Genomic DNA, 16,194 nt, shown 5'->3' on the forward strand with positions numbered 1-16,194 from the left:
AGACTGCACTGTCACTCTATGCCCAGCATAAATTAATCCTCTATCTATCATCTATTTTAATAATCTTCAGAGAAACAGATTTGTGCATTGGGCTTTTATGTCTGTAATTGTGTCTATATCTGTCATTACACGGACCAGAACAGCACGAAAACAATGTGGATAAAAGCGTATAGAAGAGGTTTTGCTCATAAATGCAGGTAAAAGAAAGTAATGTGAACTTGAGATTGTTATTAAACGCAGCCGGTGTAAAAGCACAATGGCCACGCGCAGCAAACGCTCTCCGCAGACGCGCTGCACAGTGCTCACCCGGCGTTTGAATAAACTAGACACTGATTAGCTACTTGCTCTACGTTTCTTTAAAATTAACAGCAAGACAACTAGCAGTGAATGTGCGTTCAAGAGAGTTAGTAGATTAGCATGGGAGGATTTGAACTTGAAAAGCGGAGTGTACTGACGCCTTTCCGCGGTTAAAACAACATTCCTTATCATGGTCATTCATGTTTATTTGATGCTATAAATTAACTAGAAGGAAGAGATGATTTGAAAGGTGAGACTTTGTTTAATATGTTAAATCTCAAAAGTAACCGAAAAGTAACCTGGTTTGTCCTGTATGTAAGCACGTTGTCAGTGTCTGCTCCGCTCTGTATTCTTCACTGCTTGAGAACGTGAGGGGGCGTGTAACACAGACTGTTAACAGTTGTTTTTAATTAGTATTTATTCTTTATGATACAAAATGTTTAAAAAAATATTTTAATAACACGGTTTTGCCGGTTATACAGTTCTAATGACGGTGTTCAACTATAACCGTCGGTCTCACGGTTATATAATGACCGTCACACCCCTACTTCTATGTACTCTTGAGACCCCGGCCCGGCTACGTGTCCAAGGATCCAACTACTCCCTTCAAAGATAAGGTGGTGAACCTGCAAGCACTCCACCTGGAGGGGGCAGACCCAGCCTAAGCTTTGTTGTGTCCCATTCAAGCTCTGCGACTGTACATGGAATAAATGTGAAGCTTTAAGACCTCAGAACAGCTCTTACTCTACTACAAAGGAAAGAAGAAGGGAAAGATGTCACACTGGATAGTACATACCATTGCCCTGGCTTATCAGACTGAGGGCATGCCATGCCCGTTCCAGTTGCGAGCACACAACCAGCAGCGGCATGTCCTCCTGGGCGCTGGCTCACGATGCCTTACTGACAGAAATTTAATAATAATAATAATAATAATTTGTTACATTTATATAGCGCTTTTCTGCAGCACTCAAAGTGCTTTAAATATGAATGGGGGAATCTCCTCAACCACCACCAATGTGCAGCATCCACCTGGATTTGTAGAGCTGCAGGCTGGGTGACACCTTATATGTTTGATTACAGCCTTTGTGTCAAGCTGGTGCTCTTCCATGTTCTCATCTCTAACAGGTAGAAGTACTGAGAGCCCCAGCTTTTGTGTCGGCTTCCATATTGACAAACTGCCACTTTCCCCAACTTGGCAAACAAAGTGGAGCCTTCACTAGCTAAATTCTTCAAAAAAACAAAAACTATGTTAGGCTTGGCGTCCATATAAAGCTACCCTTAGAGGATCCCAAGGGTTTAATTTCTGTGGTGTAGCTTAAAGCCCACATTTTCCCCTAGCAGAGTCACCTCTGCAGTTTATCGATTAGTCATTACATACACCTTAAAGACCTTAATATGCAGTAAAAACTAAATAAGTGAAATAAAAAGTACTTATACAGCTGGGAAAATAATGTTTACACATCAGAATTTTTATCAGTAAGGGGATTTCTAATTGGGCTATTGACACAAATGGCGCTTTTCCATTGCATAGTACCCCACGGTTTAGTTTAGTTTGGGTCGGGTCAGCTTAGTTTTGGGAGCTTTTCCATTGTGTGCAGTAGGTAGTACCCGATACTTTTTTTCGTACCAGCTCGGTTGTAGATCACAGACTCGTCACTACAGCGTCATCGCTATAATGTAAATATTAGCTTTACCTTAGTGCTATCTTGCTGTCTCGAGGAAACATGTTGTCTTCTGTGCTTTGCTAAGTTCCCAAACTCCCTTTTAGCGATAAAAAACATCCACAGGTTGAGAATCAGGAGCACCATAACAGTTTTTTCCAATCTTGCAGTTTGTGGTGGAACATTCGCGACGCGCACGTTCACATATATGCTTAAATGCAACTTCAATGAGGCTCAACGGAGCGCCGTCGAATGACGCCACTGGTGTTTGAACAGAAATTGTCATGTGAGACAGAGGTAGTGATAAACGCGATGAGCAAACATCTATTTGTGGTGGCCAATTTTAATTTTGTGGCAGACTGATAAATAAATGAATGTATGGGAATGTACAACGGCGCTCTCACTTGTATGATGTCACAGCATTATGCAGCGCAAATATAACGACACGCCTATAATCCCTCCCACTACAAAGTGATACCAAACTCGATGGAAAAGCTAACCACGCCAAAGTGAGGTGAGCTGACCCGACCCAAACTAAACTAAACCGTGGGGTACTATGCAATGGAAAAGCGCCAAAAGTTTCCACCAGACGTAGCCATCAAGCCAAATAGTGATTTAATACAAAGAAATTAGAACATTTAAGACAAGTTGAGTCAGAATAAATAAAGTGAAATGAAACAGGGAATAAGTTTATAACACACTTAATTAAATCCTTTAAAAAGCCTTTGTTGGTGATTACAGCTTCTAGACGCCTCTTGTATGGAGAGATCAGTCATGTGCATTGCTCAGGGTTGATTCTGGCCCATTCTTCCACACAAACGATCTTTAAATCTTGAAGGTATTTTGGGCCTTTTTTATGAACTTTGATCTTTAGTTCTCTCCATAGATTTTTTATGGGATTTAGGTCAGGTGTTTGACTGGGCCATTCGAGCAATTTAAATTTCTTTCTTTGAAACCACTTCATTGTTTCCTTGGCCTTGTGTTTGTCCACCCTCTTCTCATTTTCAGCTTTCTGGTAGATGGCAGCAGATTTTTATCCTTAATGTCCCGATACATTTCTCCATTCATCTTACCTTCAATAATATGAAGTCTGCCAGTACCCCTTGCTGAAAAGCAGCCTCAAACCATAATGCTTCCATCCCCAAAACTTAAAGGGGCAATAAGTAGGATTTTAAGTGTTTTATTAATCAAAATCAATGTCTTTATTCATATATATGTCCTCGCGGTGTCAAATGACCTCTGCCAGTGATCTGACTTTTCTTTAAAGCTTAGAATTTCTTCTCTTTACTTACATTGAACGGGTAAGTCCAAGGAGGCATCCATATCGTTCCGCCATACTGTTAAACTATAATAGCAGAGAGGGACAAAAAGCACTTGCCTACCAACACGTTTCCACAATGCGTTTTCATTCAGAACACGTGAACCAGCTGCAACGGACAAGGAGATCAGCAATTACATAACGGCTACCGTAGTTGCAACACGCATTTTGAAAGGGGAGGAGCTAGTAAGCACTGTTCGTTTGAATGCAAAATACAATTCCACCACTAGATGGGGGTAGATCCTACTGATTGCCCCTTTAACTGTTGGTATTGTGTTCTTGGGGTGGTAGGCAGTGCCATTTCTTCTCCAACCATGGTGTGTAGAATGACTGCCAAAAAGTTTAATTTTGCTTTCATTTTACCATAGTATAGTCTCCCAATAATCCACAGGCTTCTCCAAATGCTCTTTCGCAAACTTTAACCGAGCCTCAACATGCTTTTTGTTCAGCAATGGAGTCTTGCATGGTGAGTGTGCATGAATGCTGTGGCGGTCCATGGCATTGCTTATAGTTTTCTTTGAAACAACAGTATTTGCTGATGCAAGGTCTTCCTGAAGTTCTGCCCGAGTGGTTCTTGGCTTTCCTGATTATTCTTTGGACTCCTCGGACAGGGATTTTATGTGGAGCACCTGATTGTAGACGGTTTATGGTGAAGTAATGCTCTTTTCATTTCCAGATAATGGCCTCCACAGTGCTCACAGGAATATTCAACATTCTGGAAATGCGCCTGTAAGATTACGAAGATCTTGAGAGAGTTCTTTGCTTTTGCCCATCATGAAGTCTTTCCTGTGTGCCTCCTGAGTAATGAGAAGCCTTTATAGGCCATCAATTATGACTATGTTATTTGGAATGTTTATGTTTTAATCGGGCAGGATACGGGATTTGTATAAAACATTAAAATGAGTTGTGTCTGCTGCCTTCTGTTGTAATGACACAGGTAGACCTGTTTGAGTCGTGACTCACTCGGATCTTTATCCCGGATTTAAATTAACTCATGAGTCGCGAGTCTCTAGTGTCATTAACCTGGATCAGTTGAGTCCTACTACAATTCAATGTAAAACCATAACAGCGCCACCACACACACAAACCTCTTCTAACATTATTGATGAGACTTCGCTCGCACTACAGATCCACTCGTAACCGGCTGATTTGCGCGAGAACTGACCCGAGATTCTCACTCAGAGCCGGAAACATTGACGCAAATTGACCCGAGATTCTCACTCAAAGCCGGAAACATTGCAAACTCGAAAGACCTGCGGGTCCGTGTGAGCCGCAATTGAGCCGAGATTCTCACTCAGAGCCGAAAACAATGCAGACTCGAGATACATGCGAATCTGCTCTGACTCGAGAATCTCTCAACTCGTAACCGGCTGATCCGTAACCAGCTGATCCGCCGGCTGATCTGCGCGAACTGTCTCTCTGGCTCTGGGGGCTACATAAGTTTTTTCTATATTTTCACTATATTATTATGCTATTGTTATTAGGCTTATTTTTTAAATGGTCGACCATACACACCAAACCTATAAGCATGTTATTTCAGAAGTGAAAGGGTTTTGTTGTGGATTTGCTTTTGAGGAGACTTCAGTCGCTCTATAGATCCACTAACCGGCTCCGGCTGATCCACGCAAATCAGCCGGTTAGTGTATCTGTAGAGCGAATCTCATGTCCATGGTCTGCGAGTCTGCAATGTTTCCTGCTATGAGAATCTCGAGTCGCGTGAATCAGCCGGTTACAAGTGGGTCTGTACTGAGTTTCCTTGGCAATTTAGCAATACTCAAGTGACTCACACAACCCGGATCACTTTAGTGAGTGACTCACAATAACCCGGATCCTTAAAAGGAATCGAGTTTGCCAGGCCTAGACACAGGTGTAAAGTTTTTTTACATTAATGTACACAGTCAGCGTTATTTTTCTGAATAAGTTTAAATTGTAAACTAAAGAAAATGTATTGCGGCAGATTCCCAGACAGGGATTAGACTAAAATAAATGTAAGAGCTGTCCATACTGAAATAAACTTGCAATGACATATCTTAAAATACATCAGTGCCCTTTGTTTTGCCTCAAAATGCACAAAAGTCATGTTTTTAGTAAGGCATGTTTGTTAAAACTAGTTATATTTCATAATTAAACCAAGGCTTAGTCGTGGTTTAAGCTGATCCCTGTCCGGGAAACCACCCCGTATTCTATTTATATTATTTTTTATATGCACAGCAGTATCAAAATTGGGTGTTGTTTTTATATTGCTGAATCAAATGTTAGTTTAACCACGGTTTAAAACATTATCTTTACTGTTTTAAAATACATGCCATATTAAAATCGCATTAAACGCATTTTACTGGACGAACAAAAACAATACTGTAAAACTTAACATAATTACAAAACAGCAAATTATTGCATGCATATACAGTACTTAAAGCATGGTTATTTATTTAGATTTCAGAATGTGTTGCGTTCTGTCCACTGATCTGATTCTGTAATGAAGATAAATATATAGTAACTAACGGATTAAAAAGTAAAATGTACAACTTTCAATAATTAACTATATAAATGCTTAGGACATTTTTGTATAATATACAGGGAGACTTCAGATATAAAAACAGAGACTAGGAAAGTAGTGTTTTATCCTTAAAATCTGATAACATCCTATTAATTAAAAAGTATGTTTGGACATATCAATATGGCGGCATGGTTGCTTCACAATTGTGACGTCATGCGCAATTTATACATCAGTGGGACTAAACTTTTTTGCATATTTTGCACGAACTAACTGCAACTTCCAGTAGACTTCCACATCTAGAGAATCAATAACAACCTTTTTCAGTAGTTTATTTCTGATAAAAAGGGAAATAAATAAGTAGTAAATTATCTTAATTCATTATTATATTTAACATGTACATCAACTATTACACTGGGCTGACATTATTGTCTAAAATAAACCTATACAATGTTAACTACAGGTCCTTGAATTCTTGCCTAGCTGCCAAACCTCTCTGCACTGTTGTGATCCATGACAACAGATGTTGCCATTAGCAAACCATAACATTTTATTTTCAACATTTGTTTCAGAGATCAGTTTTGCCACTAGCCAGACCAATAAATAAAGACAGCCCAGAAGTTCACTATGCGTAACCGTGACAACAGCTTTGGGTTTTGTATTACATCTTCAGATCAACATGTCTTACCAGATTTGGTTTTATGAGGCGAAGCATTTTTTTGCGAATATCAGTGAAGTTTAAAGCATAAACAAGAGGGTTAAGGATTGGTGGTACAACAAGAAACTCCAGTGAAAATATTACTGACAGCCATGTAGGCATTTCTAAATTCACAATGCGAGTTAAAGTGATTTCTGAAATAATGCCGATTGAGAAATTTAAAAGAATCACTATGTGTGGAATACAAGTTTGATAAGCTTTGCTTCTGAACTGTGATGAACTTCTTTGACAAATGATAAGAATTTTAACATAAGAATGTAATATTAAACATAAAGGAATAACCGCAGTTGTTATCAATACGAAGAGACCCCAAACATTACTATTTAAACTGTTTGTACAAGAGAGCTTAACAATTTCATAATTGTGACAGTACACCTTCCACAGTTTGTTATCACACATTGTCAGTCGGGCAGTTAAAATACCTGAGATACCAAGACAAAGCAATGGAAAAATCCAGTGTATAAAAATTAAAACAGTTAGTACCCTTAAAGTAATTATGTTATGGTATCGTAAAGGTTTACTGATTGCAACAAATCTGTCAAATGCCATTAACATTAATGTTGCAAACTCATTTGCTGTATATGAGAAAATGACAAAACACTGGATGAGACATGCTTCATATGGTATTGTGTGTGTATCAGACAGCAAGTCTGACAACATCCTTGGAAAAAAGGCAGCTGTACCATACACAGAGTTAATGGACAAACATGAAATCAGAATGTACATGGGCTGGTGTAATGTCCTTTCCAAATATATTGAAAGAATAATAACGACATTTAGAATTATGATCACACAGTATAAAACAAATCCCAAACTGAACAAGGCATATTTTATATGCCCAAGATTTTCAAACAACATGAAGTAAAAATATGTTTTGTTTTCCATTATTACAGAATAATTTTATTGTCCTCAGTTCATCTTGCCTTTGACTTCCTTAATGGGAGCCTAGAGACAAAACCATCAAGAAAATTTCACAAAAGTACTTAACAGGGTATTAAAAATCAAACAATATGTTCTTCTGTAAAGATTGTACATATTTGAAAGCCATTTATTTTCTGAAAAATAATTATACTGTGTTAGAAGTTGACAGTCAAAAATAAAAAAGGAAATCTGTGCAAACAACATATTTTGCTTAATGTTTCAAGAGTTAAATGAGTATCTGTTTGTTTGATTAAATCATATACAATTTAAAGCCATCATGAACATGGCTAAATGGTATTTGGGAGAAATGATGACAGTTTTCATTTCATATAGGCTGGGCATGTATACATTTGTCAACTTACCTTATTTGCCTTTTGAAAAATAATTTCATACTTGTCCTCAGTTCATTGTTTTCCACAATTGCCCTTGGCTTTCTTACTGGGTGCCTGAAGAAAATTTCACGAAAGTGCTTAGCATGTGTTTTTCAGTGAATGAAAGATATACAAATGTTTAGCCTTCTGAACTCACACATACCAAACATTAAATCATCATTGAAATACCTTATGCAATAGGTGGCTACTTACTTCAGATGACACTGCTTCAGGTGAGCTTTGTGTCACCAGTGCATGATTCTACTTTTATATCCTGTAAAGTGTCAGGAGACCTCCCTGTCCAAGTTCGTCAAAAATGAGATAATGATATTAACCGAATGCTATCTGCACAAATTATACATTCATCAAATACTTTTGTTTCAAGTCTACTTAATCACTGCCTCAGGTCATACAGATATTGTTGTTCGTAGGCAGAATCCATTTAAAGACTGATTAAAAAAATTCAGAAAACATGTCAGATGCACTCAGAAGGCTTTGCATATGGGTTCTACTTTAAATAATTTAAAGCACTATAACCATTTAATAAAAACTACACAAAGCAAACCTATTTGCAGGAGACATTTTTAAAGCGTGGGAACAATTTGTAAGCAAAAGCCCATAGTAAGATCAGATATTTCCAGAGATCGGACCACCACACACTTAAAAATAAGAGATGTGGTCTGCTTTAGTTTTGTGGTAACATCCAGCAGAACTCTGATGACAATTTGTAAAAAATCTGTGAGTCGGATGTTAATTCCCTCATATTTAGGGGATTCAGGAGGCTCTATAGAGTTGGGCATGCAGGCATTTAGACGTTCAATCTTACCTCTGAAAAAGTTCAAAAATCTCAACACAATTCAGGACTAGCATCAGGAAGGGCTCTTAGAATTCATTACTCTGTTGAAAGTTTTGAATAGCATTTTGGAGTTATGGGGATTCTTATATATACTATTTGCAAAATAGTCTATTTTTGCTGCTTTAGCTGCTCTCTGATAGTTTGACAGATGGTCCTTACAGATGTCCTGGTGAACATGTAGCTGGTCTTATCTCCATTTACGATCTGCTTTACGGCACTCCTGCCCGAGTGCGCAGATATGCTGGTTAAGCCATGTTTGTGATCCTGGTTTCAGTCTTTTGTTTATGAGGGGCAACTGCATTTAAGGTATTTAAATAAAACTCATTAGTTTGTCTGTATCATAACTAGTAAGAGAGGCTTCCAAAGTCAGTGTAGTTGAGGACACCAAATACGTGTTGATAAAATTATCTGTACTTTCAGCAGTTATTAAACAAGAGTAATATAGCTCCTTTTGTGCTACTTCTATACATAATGAATTGATACATCAAAGTACCTATATGATCAGATTGGCAACAGTATTACATACAAGAAGATCAAAAGATAAGACCAAATCTAGAGTATATCCACGTATGTAAGTAGGTTAATTTTTGTGTTGCACAAGGCCAAAAGTAAGGGCAAGCGGTCCTGAGATGGGTGACCTGGAGATGGCAGGGAGTGCTCTCATGGATATGGTGATCGTACCACTTCCTCCCCTGGAGTAGGGCTGGGTGGAGAATCTTGTGTTTCCTTTTGTTTCTGTTCCGTATGCTTTTCAGCCAAGGATTCACAGGTGCCTCCACCTTGGGGTGGGGGGCCACTTACAACGGGCATGCAGTAATGGAGTCTGGAGGGGCCCCAGCTGCATTGGCACATCAGCTGCCTCGAGTTGTGGACAGTGTATCTTGCTCTCGAATGCCTCAAAAGCAAGTTACAATGCAAATTTGTCCTATTCTGTACAGACAACATTGGACCATTGCATATATCAACTGAAAAGGGGGTCTATGCTCGTCGCATGTCATAACTCGCCCGCCATCTCCTGAGGTCGTTTCACACTATTCACATCCCGGGCACTCAATTTATAGCCAAAAAGCTGTCACAGGCATCTGCCCAAGGAGAATGGGGACTCCATCCATAGACGGTACAGCTGATTTGGAGAGATTTCTGCAATCTCCGCCCTTTATGAACCCATAGAAGATAGGTCAGTGGGTCAGCATGACCTGGACATCAGGTTCCTTAGGGGGGCGAGGAGATAAAATCCACCTAATCCTCCCTCTATACCTCCTCTTAGGAACTGTCCATGTTACTGAAGTTTTTCCAGGGCAACACCTTATAGCCTTTGCATTCAATGTATATCAAGTTTCTGTTCATGAAAACTCTGATCCTGTTTGCATTAGCCTCAAAGACACACATTTTCAGTTGACGATTCAGGCCTTAAATGACAAGTTCGGTATTTTACACTTAAAGCCCTGTTTTCAGATTGTTTATGATGAAATAGAATGGTTTTGACTGAAATTTCGACATATGCGGCTGGCCCGAGGATTTTCTGGTGTTTCTTGTATCACCTCCCACCTCTATAATGGCTATATAGGTGCACTGGAACAATCCTTCCTAAAATGCATTAAACTTTCGTTTACAAAGACGTGAAACTCACCGAGTGGTCAGGGGTATTCACTGATGTGCTCACACATCACTGCAAAAGATGCTTTTCAACAGGTGTTTTAGCATTCATTGTAAACTTGTGGAACTATTTTTCCAAACGCCTCACACCCGTATATTCTTCCGTTGAGAGCTTGAATAATAGACACTCCAGGCCATTTGGTAGCGATAAACCGCCTTTCCCAATTGCAAGAATACAAACAATGTTCCCGGCGCGGAGTAATACCGGACCTCACAGCACATCTAATACAAGTCAATGGAGTTGGACAAAAACTACATTAACTCTTTCCCCGCCATTGACGAGATAATTTGTCAATTAAGAGAAAACGCTTCCCCGCCAATGACGAGATTTTCCGTCTTTCCGCAATACCGCTATTATCCACCAGGTGGCGCCCTTCCGCAACTTTTTAAACCTGGAAGTATTGCCCTATGGCAAGCTGCTGCATGTCCGTGTCTGTTTTAAAGATCGCTCTGAATGGGATCTCTATGAAAAGTCCGTCACAAATATGGAATTATTTTTGCTTTTTGCTCAAAATATGGTGTTTTTGCAAAAACCTACCCATATTCAAAAGCTGATTGCAAAAGAACCACTAAAGGTAGGATGAAACGGTTTTTTTTTGTTTGAAAGCAGAGGGTCTGTTCTTTCATTTGGTATATTGTATGTTTATTTATTTAAAGAAGAACATTTTCTGAAAGGCATTAAACTTTGGTGAAAATCATGAAAAACGCTGGCGCTGGCTGGCAACTTTTTTTAAAAACGCTGGCGGTGAAAGAGTTAAGGGCTTACTTCGGGTTAGAATCATAACACAAAACAGGGAACGTAAATCCCCTTGTGTTTTTCAAAACTGGGGTGAACAGAGCGAAGACTTTACAGTGGAAAAAAAACTGCATTGTATTGCTCCAGCGTCACATTGTGTAAACTGCATTTATAGTAAGGAAGCACACATATGCAGATATCATAGCAAATAGCAGTAAATACACACACCTTGCTCTCCTGTGACGTTCACTCGCATTGTGAGACCGTGGATTGAAAACGGCGCTAAAACGCAGAGTAAAGACGGGGCGGAGCTAAAAGGGTTGCGTGTGCGGCACAGTCCATGGCTGGGGCCCTCAAAAGTTCAAGGGCCTTTAGAATCATCCTAACCCCCCCCCCTTACAGCGCCCCTGAAAATGAACCCAGGGTTAGTGTTTGGTTGGCCAGAGAGTTTTACTTTTGCGCAGTAAAAAGCACAAAAGATGAACTGACTGTCGTTGTCTGGACCCTTATTTGTGTTTTTTATAATTATAGTAGAAACACAACAAGGGATAAGCCATTGCGGCATCATGTGTTGATAGTGCAAGCAGTACAAAGGAATCCTGTGTTTAAAGAAACATTTATTCTTTAGAAACATTAATATTTATTAAAAATGGGTCATATTTGTAGTCGAAATGTAATATAAATTTAGAATTTGGTGCCTATTTGACAGAGAAAAGACAGAACGTGACTTTAGGGAGCATTTGTATGGAAAACGACAACTCCCACAATGCACAGCTCTGCAAACCACCACCTGTAATCCAAAACACTGCTAGCTCAGCTGTATGCTATTTTACATCCAATCCATTTTATTTATATAGCACATTTAAAAAACCGAAGGTTTACAAAGTGCTGAACAGGAATAATACAATAATAGCACATATAAACATATGTAAATATAAACACATAAAAACTAACACATAAACGCCTCAAAGCAAATATATGATCACACAGTTATCATCATGTGTTAAAAGCTAGAGAAAATAAATAAGTTTTAAGACCAGATTTAAAAGATTTGTGGGTTGGGGCTGATTTGATCTGTGGATGAAGCTCATTCCACAGTTTAGGTGCTACAACTAAAAAAGCACGATCCCCCCTGGTTTTTGCCACATTAGTATAAGAAAGAAAATTGAAACACTCACTGTAAAGTCAGATGTCCGTTTATCCCTGCAGGCTTTGGCTGTCGCTTCCAGTTTAGGATTCTAAAATATGTATCCAGTACTCCGCGGTCCATATACGATACGAAGCTTGGGTGGTTGGTTCAACACACAAACGAATTGTGTGGTAAGAGCAAGCTTCACTCAGTTTCTAAGTTATTTTGGCCAAACATTTAAATAATCCCAAAGATGAAAATGCCGCACCCTGCACACAAACGCCTCCGCCGCACAATACATTTACTCCGCAGACGCGCAGACTCAGTGCCTGTGCTCATGAGCCGAAACTCATCTGTGAAACAAACACACGTAAAGTTGAAATTCTCTTCCGCCTAACTATTCACCACACAAACGTAACAATATCCTGATCTGATGCAGAAAATCCGTGCAGAAGTCACAGAAGCTCGCGCCAGTCCGGGCTCCTCTACACAGCCGAGGATGCTGCGTCCTCTACGGGCTCTACTACGCAGCAGAGTCTGAGGCTGCGGCCTCTTCTCCGGGCTTCTCTGCTTTCTGTTCCTCCATCTCCCTCAGCTCTTCGCTGTATTGTGGCTCTTAAAGGTGGCATAGAAACACCCGATTCTCTCAACAGCTCTTCGAAATCCCCTTCTGCCATTTCAACCTTAAAACTACATTCCGCCATTGTTCTTCAAACTTTTCCACGGAGCAATAGCCTGTTAGCTTAGCTTCTAAAGATGGCTGACACTATCTTTACATTCTGTGAGTGAGATCCCACCCATATGGGCGTGGTGAAAACATGCGGAACTAGCTGCTACTACTGCCTGTAGTTTTAAGCCTCTGGCCAAAAAAAACTCAGATGACGCAAATTGACGATTTTTGCGTCATTGGAGGCTTTTTTCCAGACAAAAAATACACATCTCTCATCTCAGGGCGATATGAAGGGGAGAGGCACGGTAATTCGAAAATACTACTGGTTTTCTACTGATACAAAGCTTCATTCTAAATCCTGAAGTATTCCTTTAATAAACTTGCTGTGCAGAGATCTAGGCATAGATGCGAGTAAATAAGGATGAAGATGTGCTGTTAGCAATTGCGTTTTTTACAAGATGACTAAAAAGCCGTTGAATTTCCTGACTCGTATGTAGGCAATTTATAAGAATAATAATGCATTACTTGAAGTTTTAATCACATGTACTATGGGAGACCAATATATTACAATAAGCTGCTAATTTATTAACAAAATAGGTGCACTTTAAATTACTTTCATAATTAACTATAGTAATTCTGGAGAGGTATTAAGCTAAAGAGAGAGCACCAGGGTTAGTTCAGACTATTACGATTTTTACTATTATACTTGTTTATCTAATTTATTATTTTGTTGCACATAGTGTCTTGTATTTATATTTTTTTTAACTATATCACTACAAATAAACACATTTCTGATTATTTTGATATTCTGCTATAGGAACTAATTTAGTCTGGTAGTTTGTCATCCAAAATAAATATTCATGAAGCAACAGTGATAGTAATGGTGATGCTGATTTAATGTTTTTATTAATTAAAGAAAAGATGTACACACTTGCATAATAAGTAAAACTATACATTTACTACTTGTATTCTATTTTAAACTCAAAGGGCATGTATACGTATACATTTTGAAAATAGGAGATCAAATACATCATTGCAAAGTTCTACAAATGTCATGTTTTGATTGTTTCTTTTATAAAGATTATATGGGATTTGTCCTAAAATTAGCAAATTATTTACCAGATTTACCATTTAATCAATCAATAAACCTTGTGTGACATTAATCACAGCGGAAACGCATCTACCTGGATGCCTTTAGGAGAAGAATAATTCTTCTCCGAATATTGGTGAAATTTAAAGCATAAATAAGTGGGTTGAGGATGGGTGGTACAATTATAAACTCCAATGAAAGAGCAACTGACAGCCATTTAGGAATGTGTAAATTCACAATCCGACTCAAGGTGACTTCAGTAACAATGGCAATTGAAAAATTTAAAAGAATAACCAAGTGTGGAATACAAGTTTTATAAGCTTTCCTCTTGAATTTTGAGGAGCTTCTTTGACAAATGATAAGAATTTTAATGTACGAATATAAAATTAAAATTAAAGGAATAACCGCATTTATAAAAAGAATCAAAAAGCCCCAAATATTCAAAAGAATAGAATTCATACAAGAGAGTTTGACAATTTCGTAGTTGTGACAGTAAACTTTCCACAATTTGTTATCACACATTGTCAGTTTGGCAGTTAAAATGGCACCAATACCAAGACAAAGCAGTGGATAAATCCAGTTTACAACAATTAAAAGAATTAGAAACCTAGAAGTAATTATGTTATGGTAATGTAAAGGTTTACTGATTGCAACAAATCTATCAAATGCCATTAACATTAATGTTGTGAACTCATTTGCTGCATATGAGAAGATGACAGAAGCCTGTAAAAGACAAGCAGCACGGGAGACTGAATGTGTATCAGACAGCAAGTCTGTCAGTACCCTTGGAAAAAAGGCAGATGTACCATATACAGAGTTAATGGACAAACATGAAATCAGAATGTACATGGGCTGGTGTAATGTCCTTTCCAAACATATTGCAAGAATAATAAGGACGTTTAGGATTATGATCACACTGTATAAAACAAACCCCAAACTGAACAAAGCATATCTTAAATGCCCAAGATTTTCAAACAACATGAAGTAAAAATTTGTGTTATTATCCATACGCACAGGATGCTGTTATTGACCTAAGGAAAAGAGCAGACAAAGTTAAAGTTAGTTTTTGACATTTTTAACTTCAACACATCTTTATGTATATATATATATATATATATATATATTTATATTTATACAGTAATCTTTAAACCTCAGGCAAATGCTAGAAACATTGTATCAATAAAAACTCTTCTGTGATTCTCATAAGAAAATCCAGGTGATATGCACTATAGCACTTCTGTTATACTTCTGAAGTACTTCAGTGCATCCCTACATGCTCATATTTTTATAGCTCATAACATGCCTCAAGAGACTTGTTCCCCTTCCTGTGGCTTCTTTTACATAAAAAACACATCTGTGATATTTTCAAGTCACTGAACAAATACATACATGTATTTTACATGTTTTTCCATGTATCAGGTTTCTAGCGTTTTGGGTGTCTACTCTATTTACACTAAGTAAATAGCATCCCTTGACTGGATGAAGCACTAAGATAAAAATAAATGCTTAAATTCAGTGGTGGCTGGTAAATAGGGGGCACTTAACTCATTCCCCGCCAGCCTTCTTTTTGAAAAGTTGCCAGACAGCATTTTTTGTGATTTCACAAAAGTTTCACAAAATGCCTTTCAGGAAAATTTTCTTTTAAAAATATATAAACATACAAATATATCAAACGAAAGAACAGACCATCTGCTTTCAAAAACACAATACACAAACAAACAAAATGGGGGGAAAAAACGTTCCATCCTATTTATATTTTTTTCTCTTATTATAAGCTAACTATTAAATAGGGTTTTTTTTTAACAAAAAGCTGAAATAATTGCATTTTTGTGAAAGAATTTTGTTAGAGATCAGATTCAAAAAGATTATCAAAACATACATGGAGTGTAAAATGTATAAATTAATCTTTGCTTCAGTTTTTTATAAATTGGGGAGTGCACCATCTAGTGGATAATCAAGGTGTTACAGATAACTGTAAAGACTCATCAGATATGAAAGCTACTTTAACATGTTATCAAAAAGTTAAATATATAGTGCTAATTAATACAAAATAAAATCATTCAGTTGTGCTAATTCACTGTTAGTCACATAATCAGTTTGTTAAAAAAAAGCAAAAATCTAAACTTTATTTCGCTGTGTTTGTCATATGTGTGTGTCTGGAGTGCCACCCAAACGCATGTGTATATATTTCAGTAAACTTGTTTAAAGCATGTGACTTGAGGATGATGTCCGTGCTGCCCCCCAAACCCTCCCACTTTTGTTGTTAGTAAATCAATT

The 16,194-nt window shown here is 38.0% G+C and overlaps 2 protein-coding genes across 2 annotated transcripts; both read right to left on the bottom strand.

The window, feature by feature from the left end:
* Window positions 1-6,431: 6,431 nt before the first annotated feature.
* LOC135720910 (olfactory receptor 51I2-like) lies at window positions 6,432-7,373 on the bottom strand. Its single transcript, XM_065243017.2, has one exon. The coding sequence runs from the start codon at window positions 7,371-7,373 to the stop codon at window positions 6,432-6,434; it is 942 nt and encodes a 313-aa protein (XP_065099089.2).
* Window positions 7,374-14,007: 6,634 nt separating this feature from the next.
* On the bottom strand, window positions 14,008-14,925 carry LOC135720874 (olfactory receptor 7A42-like). Its single transcript, XM_065242993.2, has one exon. It carries the CDS (start codon window positions 14,923-14,925, stop codon window positions 14,008-14,010), a length of 918 nt encoding a protein of 305 aa, XP_065099065.2.
* Between the last annotated feature and the right edge of the window lie 1,269 nt (window positions 14,926-16,194).

This window comes from Paramisgurnus dabryanus, chromosome 8, assembly GCF_030506205.2.
Source record: "Paramisgurnus dabryanus chromosome 8, PD_genome_1.1, whole genome shotgun sequence".
Lineage (NCBI taxonomy): Eukaryota > Metazoa > Chordata > Actinopteri > Cypriniformes > Cobitidae > Paramisgurnus > Paramisgurnus dabryanus.